This window comes from Syngnathus floridae, chromosome 21 (assembly GCF_059516105.1).
Source record: "Syngnathus floridae isolate MCC-2025c chromosome 21, RoL_Sflo_1.0, whole genome shotgun sequence".
Lineage (NCBI taxonomy): Eukaryota > Metazoa > Chordata > Actinopteri > Syngnathiformes > Syngnathidae > Syngnathus > Syngnathus floridae.
The window spans coordinates 7,631,672-7,638,914 of record NC_142433.1 but is presented as its reverse complement, the minus strand read 5'-3'; the positions used below and the strand labels follow the sequence as shown (position 1 = coordinate 7,638,914).

The 7,243-nt window shown below is 47.6% G+C and overlaps 1 protein-coding gene across 1 annotated transcript; it reads right to left on the bottom strand.

The window, feature by feature from the left end:
- Positions 1–201: 201 nt before the first annotated feature.
- Positions 202–6,065, bottom strand: galnt4 (polypeptide N-acetylgalactosaminyltransferase 4). Its single transcript, XM_088364375.1, has 11 exons — positions 5,888–6,065; positions 3,956–4,355; positions 3,657–3,826; positions 3,401–3,590; positions 3,144–3,329; positions 2,964–3,081; positions 2,704–2,880; positions 1,849–1,980; positions 1,620–1,730; positions 1,285–1,437; positions 202–1,189 (listed from the first exon to the last, which is right to left on the bottom strand). Exons 2-11 carry the CDS (start codon positions 4,333–4,335, stop codon positions 1,058–1,060), a joined length of 1,749 nt encoding a protein of 582 aa, XP_088220501.1. The 5' UTR covers positions 4,336–4,355; positions 5,888–6,065; the 3' UTR covers positions 202–1,057.
- Between the last annotated feature and the right edge of the window lie 1,178 nt (positions 6,066–7,243).

Here is a 7,243-nt window from a genome sequence, read left to right as displayed (position 1 = left end):
TTTCTTAAGATCCTTGCTGTGAGGCAAAAATACAGACACGTAAAACAGCACTGTGTAAACCATGTGAATTGGTGGTGGGCGGATCTCTTGAATTACTCTGTCACCCTCTCGTGGGACAAGTCTGAAGCACATGCGTAAATATGAATTTAAAGTAAAACATAAGTTCTGCAGTAGATCAAAAATGTATAGACAAAGCCCAAATGCAATCATTACAGTTTTTAATTCCTTCCCTTCAGATCAAGTAATCCCTGCATTGCATCAGTAGTTTCAGGAGTGCTTACATCAACTTTGTCCCTCAAACTCGACAATAATCCCAAAACATAACAAAAGGTACCGAACAGTTCTCCATTTTGTTTTAGCCACTTCAAGTACAGTCAGACATAAAAACATCCAGCAGAGGCGAGTTTAAAGTCACAAAGTGACTATAGTCATCCAACAGTCATGTTTTCGTTCAACTAATCACATTTAAAAGGCAAGAAATCTCACAGGCATTATGATGACATCCTTCTAAAAGGCCCACCGATTCAGTCTTGTCGATAATAATTGCACTTGCTTGTGTTAAAAGTGTCTTTTGGTCAGGACACAAGTTTGTCTGCTGCCTCTCATTTTAGGAAGCAGCTACATTGGGTCAAAGCCACCACCTCAAGATCTTTAAAAAAATTTTATGTTTTTGGGGGGGTTTGGGGCAGTTCTTGGCAGTTTATCCTAATTTTGTTCAAGAATTCATTTTTGAGGGGGCGCTTTACAAAACTACTAAGATTAATGCATTATTGTCATAATGCATTTATAATGTGCATCAATTAGATGTGGATTTTTTCGATTTATAGACATAACCTTTTGTCTGTGGCGACACGGTTTTGCCTGAGGTGGCGCACTCTGTTGATTCGGAATGACGCAGTCAGGCACTTTGAGAGCTTGACACTTTTCCTGAGGCACTTCCATGCTACACAGTGGCTGAAAGTCAGCATTCTCCATCTCTGCAGCACATGCAGGCAGAAAAAATGCACTAAAAGGGGGCCAATCATCCCTCAATAGTCAAGACTTTGGCTTTGGGCGTCTACCACTCAAACTTCCACTGCTGGTTTTGATCGAGCGGATCGCAGGGCCTCATGCGGACGTCAGCGCGGCCCTCGGGCGTGCGGTAGGCCGTGATGCACTTGTCTGACTGAGGGTGGTAGATGCTCTTGTCCTAGCAGGAGGGAAACAAAGGCAAAAAAGGCGAAATAAGAGACGGTGAGCGAGACGGACAACGTTATAGTAAGAGCGTGGGGGGTTGCTGCTTACGTCTCGAAAGTCCCACAGGATGGCGGCCGGCGAGACGTCACGGTCGCTGGGGCAGTGCCTCATGCCGACAGCCGTCTGGCCCTCGGCCACCTCAGCGCACAGCTCCGTCACCGAGTTGAAGCGGATTTCCTTCCGGGACGTGTACTCAAAGTACTGCGACACAAAGGCAAGCGACTGTCACACACTTGAGTTTCATCGCGGAAATAAATGGGAATGCGATTAATGCGCTCAAAGCCACCAAAACACCTTATAGTGCATGATGAGTTAGCACGAAGCTAGTGGCTGTTTTTAAATGACGTGGTTCAGTTCAACACGACGGAGGTCAAGTGCGTCACCTGGTTGCCTCCCTGGCCGTGACAGCCGAACAGCGAGAGGTTTGAATCAGTGGGATTGTGATCCGGGGCGTTGTAGTCCAGACACTCCGAAGGGATTCCCGAGCTGCGCAACTTGGTTGGAGGGCAACAATCAGTCAAAATTGTTATTTGTGCAAATTCCCACTGGTTAGTTAGGTTGGCTCAATTTGGAATGATTTGTCCTTCAATGTATCTGCAATGGGCCACTCACGGCGCCGTGCCATCCCGCCCTGTCCTCGGGTATGTGCAGGTCCGGGTAGATGTTGCTCAGGTACCACTGGAAAGACTTACACTGTAGCCGCTCCCTGAGCTGCAAGCGCTCTGAAACGTCGCCGTAGTTCTCCTGTCAGGTCCAAAATAGCATCATCGTCATCGCCAATTCATTTTCAATTATTCAGGTGTATGTTTAGTGCAGGCAGCTAAAATAAATATTGAACATGGCCGTGTTTGCAAAGGTGTGCAGCGGCTGGCCACCTGTTGGTGCACCCTCCTGGAATGTTGCATAGGGCTGATCTTGGCAGCTTTGAGGAACTACCATGCAAGAATGAGGAAGCGGCTGGCCACATAGAGTTCACACTTCGGAGCGGAACTAAAAGTAATTCAAGTTGGTGAAGCTAAAAACAGCCCAGGTTAAATTTGTCACTCATTGTATCGGTGTATCTGTGCCCTCTGGCGCTGATGTTTTGCCTTTTTGGGAATCAAAGCAACTTGATCGGATGATTTGACACAGAGTTTTAGACACAATTTATTATTCTATTTTTTGAACTGTGCTTTTGTGTACAGCGATTTGTTCGAGCTGCAGTTGTTTTTAAAGTATGAAATAAATATGAATAAGTTGAGTTAGCTTCATGCATAGCATTAGCATCCACTCATCCACTAATTAATGATATCGGCCGCTGTACAAACCGTCTGAGCAAACCAAGTCGGTCTTTGTCAGCTAAAAGTATTCAAGAAAGGGCAAAAGTCCCTCCGGCTGAAAAAGAATCCGTCTGGAGAACTGGGAGATCAGCCAGCTGTTCCCTCATTTTACTCTTTTTGGGGGACATTAACACCAGGGTGTGCGCACCTTTTTTGCAGGCGGGTTCCTTTTGTAGAAGTGCTGCTTGTAGTCGTCCATCCACACCTCAGCCGCCCGCACCGTGTTCTGCAGGAAGTTGGGCCGAGCGTACGGTGCCTTCTTGGGGAAGACGTGGCCAACGTGGGAGCAAGGGTGGATCTCCAGGCTGCCGCCGCACTGCCACACCTGAGGGACAACGCGCACGCCTCAGCCTTGGTGGAGCGAGCATAAACGCGTGGTAGGCCAGTCGACAAGGAGGTGGTGCTGACCCGAAAGGAGAGCTCCAGGTTCTCGCCGCCCCAGACCTCCATGCCCGTGTCGTAGGTGCCCAGGCGCTTAAAGTAGGCCTTGCTGACGGCAAACAAGCCACCCGCCATCGTCGGGGACCTGGCGAGGACGCCACACAGTTGTTGCGTATCAGATCTGACTTCGCCCCCATGCATCCTCACCTGAGCGGTTCGATGCGTGACTTGCGGCGCCGGCGTTCCTGCTCGGGCACGGCGTGCCACTGGAAGGTGAGCCTCCAGTCAAAGCCCCCAATCATGGGCTCCTCGGGCTGCATGTAAAACTCAAAGGTGTTCCAGTCAATGGTGTCGATGACGGGGCACACGATGGTGTTGGGGTTCTGCCCGATCCTTCAAAAGAAGACAATCCGCTGCTTGTGTACCCCCCATCTGAAGCGCTCTGACGGGCCGAGCGGACCCACCTCTCCAGCAGGGGCTCGATCCAGCCGGGGACGCACTCGCAGTGGCAATCCAGGAAGGTGAGCACGTCGCCGGCCGAGTAGCTGGCGCCGATGAGACGGGCCCGGACCAGGCCCTCGCGCTTGGTGGTGCGGATGAGACGGACGCGCTGTAGGCCGCTCAGGTATTGGGCCAGCGGCGTTTTTAGGTAGCCTGACAAACAAGCAAGCATGTCAACGTCAACAAAAGTTGCTGGCACTTTCCTGAACGAGGTCCCACCTCTGTCGCTGTAGTCGTCGACCAGGATCACCTCCTTGAGCAGAATGTCGGGCGTGCTCTCCAAGACGCTGTGGACCGTCCTGAGTAGCGTGGACCAGGCTTCATTGTAGAAGGCGATGATGACAGAAGTGCTGGGCAAATGGCGGTAGTCAAACTGCTTGCTGCGACACCTGGTGTATGACACATAGTGGACAGCGATCATGCTAAATGTTATTTGCGCGCCGTCTCCGCTTCACACCGAGTCCGAAAATCGGATTACACGAATGACACCTCCAAAATTTGAATTGCTTCTGACTCACTCGGGCATCCGGTTGTCCTTAATGTGTCTGTGGAGGGAAATCCTTTCGCTGACGAAGATGTTGATGGCATACCGCTCCACGCTGTCCTGTGCCTGTGTCTTCTCCTCCGGCCCCAGGTCAAGGACCGCCGCCCGGCCCCACTCCCCCGGGGCGCCGTCATCCGCCGGCGGTTTGGCGTAGACGGGCCGGGCCAGCTCGGCCAGGTCCGGCTCAGCGACGTGGCGTTTATCATGCTCCGGGTCCAGCGTGTCGCTGGAGGACGAGGAGGGTGATGACGATGAGGGGGAGAGGACGAGGAGGAGATACCCGAGCCACAACAGCCACAGCAGGAAGAAGGCCTTGGCCAGCACGCCCACTTTGTGTGAGCAACGCCCCCTCATGGCAGCCAGGAGAGGAAAACCTGCGGGAATGTGACAACTGTTCATATTTTTCCTGTGTTGTTTACTTGTATGTGCGTTGTGAACTCTGTCTTGTCACCCTGGGATAGTGAGAAACGTAATTTCGATCTCTTTGTGTGTCTTGACATGCGGAGGAATTGACAATAAAGGAGACTTTGACTTTGATGTGCTTTCTTTTTGATTCAATGGGCAAAACAATGGTTTTCTCCTCAGTTTAGCCGCACTGAGATCTCATGTATCTCATGCTTGGCAGATTATTGGGAGGAAACGCAGATTTCCACAGGAAGAAAGCCATGTTGGATCCCCGCCAGGGAGCTCGGGGCGTCTCGAGGTTACAAAACGGAGACGCCAGAGGACAAAAAGGCCCTTTGATTGGTGACACCTTCCAACATCCAATAGCTCCAAGCCCCACTGAGAACTTGACATGCATCCTAAATCCTTCCCTTTCTCTCCGCCATTCACCACTTTCAATTAGTGGTGAATGTTCCAAAAATAATATATAAAAGAAGCATTTTTTTTTTAGACAAGGTCTTTGATGTTGGGCAGATACCACAACCGCAGCTAGTTGCTCATTAGTCGGCCAGATTAAAACATGCGCGCATTCTAACGTTAGAGGACCCCTGTGCTGCGTTTTCTCACTTGGAACTGATGACTTGTGGCGTCTTTGAGCCATCCAACACAGCTCATGCGGCCAGCAGGTTGCTACAGCAGAGCAAAGATCAAAAGGCACAATCTCAAAGTCAAAGTCAAAGTCAGCTTTATTGTCAATTTCTCCACATGCCAAAGACACACAAAGAAACCGAAATTTCGTTCCCCCCTATCCCACGGTGACAAGACATGGCTCACAACAGACAAACAAGTAATAAACTAAAATATTTTTAAAAATTAAATCTGTTTTTAGAAGTCTGCCACCAGGCTTAATAAAAATATTAGTGCCAAATTAAAACACATGGACATAACTAATGAGGTCTACATCCAAACGACCATTCCAATGACTTGTTTGTCATTTTCTGTACTTTTATTTTCATGCTGTCTACAACAGTATGTATTTCACAACAAATATCTGAAAGCACTTGACAAGTCTTGAAGCAAAGAGAAGCAAGACATTCCCAATTCGTGGCCATATAAAATTTTTGGACGTCTGTGCAAAGAAGGACTTGTGACCAGTGCCTTGCATCAGTCTAAAAAGTTTCTCTTTCGAATGTGATAAAACGAATGTGTGCTCAGTGTTTTTATTTAACTTGGATCTAAATTAACATTTTGTTTGCAACATAAGCAAAGCTATGTAAAAGTGTTTGATAGTGTAATGATTTTATGCACTTCTCATTGCGAGGACTGATTTAAAAGAATGAAACAAAATTTTATGTTAGTGCTTGAGAACATAAATTTTTAGCTTTTACTCGAGTAAACGATCCGACTACGTCTACCTTAACCTGAGTAGTTTTAGTTTTGAGAACTTATGCACCTCTGCTCGAGAAGTGAGGAAACGAAACATTTCTTCGAAAAGACAAAGGTGTCGACGTCGCCGACCTACCTCGGCCAGCAGTCGCATGAGTCCGGGCGTCCTTCCGTGGCTGTCGCGGTTGTTGTTTGCCGTCCTCGGTTCTCCGGGAGAACTAAACCGCTGGCGTGCAGATGTCAGCAGACGTCGCCAACATCCTCTCGCTGCTCCGCGTTCCTCGTCACGCTAGCCGGGGGCAAGACGGAAACGCCATGGAAGTAGTTCCGCTACAGCCTGTCAAAATAAAATAGTTTTTATATTACTTTTTTAAAAGCCTTATTTTTGCTTTGATTTTGATCTAAGTCATTTTTATTGAGTTAAATATGTATATATATATATATATATATATTACACGTTGACTCTTCCTTTTAAAATTGTGACTTTTAAAGTGTGAATAACTCAACGCTTTTAGACCTCCTGCCACCTGGTGGAAGAAAATTATTTTTTTCTGCCTGCTCATTATTGTCAAGGTGTTTTATGAGCTCGATTACCTTTGTACCTTTGTTCCCATGGATTCAGAAGAAACGCAGTTCAATGAAATTATTGTGTAGGCTATACGTTAGCGTTTTTTTACATTACAAGAGGTAGCATACAACATGATAAATTATTTCTCACAATTTTGAGTTAATTGAGTGTGACGTCATGTTGCTTCTTCTTGCCCAAAACACCTTTTTGGTTGTCTGGGGGAGGACTGAAGGATGCCTTTGTGCGCTCCATGAATAAACAATGAACGGAGCTAGCACACACATATGAAAAGCCTTGGATGTGTGTGTTTGTTTGCCATTCTAGGCTCGCTTTGAGTCTCCCGGAGCGTCGAGGTCCTGCTCTGGCGTGGCCTGCTGTTATTGGACAGACACCTGCACTGTTTGGTCTCACGCCAAGCTCCTTTTTCCTCCTCTTTCATTCTCTCTTCTTCAGCTACTCAGACTCTTCCTACCCCTTCTTTTCCCTTCCCGGCCGGCTGCATTAACCTCATTCCTCCAGGCCTCCAAAGAAGGCCTTGAATGGTTCTTTAACCAACAGCTTTAAAGCACTATTGTTTCTCTCGTCTTGTTGCTTGGGCTGTCCTTGGATGTTATGTGGGTGGGTGTGTTTGTTTGATGGTTCAAAGTACATCAGTCAGAAAAACATAGAAAAAAAAGGTGCAAGGAGTCACTAGATAATGCTCCTGGCTCCTTTGTTTAGCAACACGTCATCATGAAGCCAAGTCAGAAAGTTGCTATGGTGATGGTAGGGTGACAGTCGACGTATTCACTGCAGGTTCTTTTCAAAGTAAAGTTCCCCAAAGTTTTAAAGCATTTATTTTCTCAACTCAACTTTATTTGTAAAGCACATGGCTGTATACAGAGTGCTAGACATAACATCGACAGACATGATAGCTACAGCTGT

Bases quoted from the DNA above. Each gene is read 5' to 3' on its own strand.
- galnt4 (XM_088364375.1), bottom strand. From the start codon at position 4,335: ATGAGGGGGCGTTGCTCACACAAAGTGGGCGTGCTGGCCAAGGCCTTC. The intron at 3,082-3,143 runs GTGAGGATGCAT...CGTCCTCGCCAG, and splicing joins TCACGCATCGAACCGCTCAG to GTCCCCGACGATGGCGGGTG. The intron at 1,731-1,848 runs GTGAGTGGCCCA...CCTCCAACCAAG, and splicing joins GGGCGGGATGGCACGGCGCC to TTGCGCAGCTCGGGAATCCC.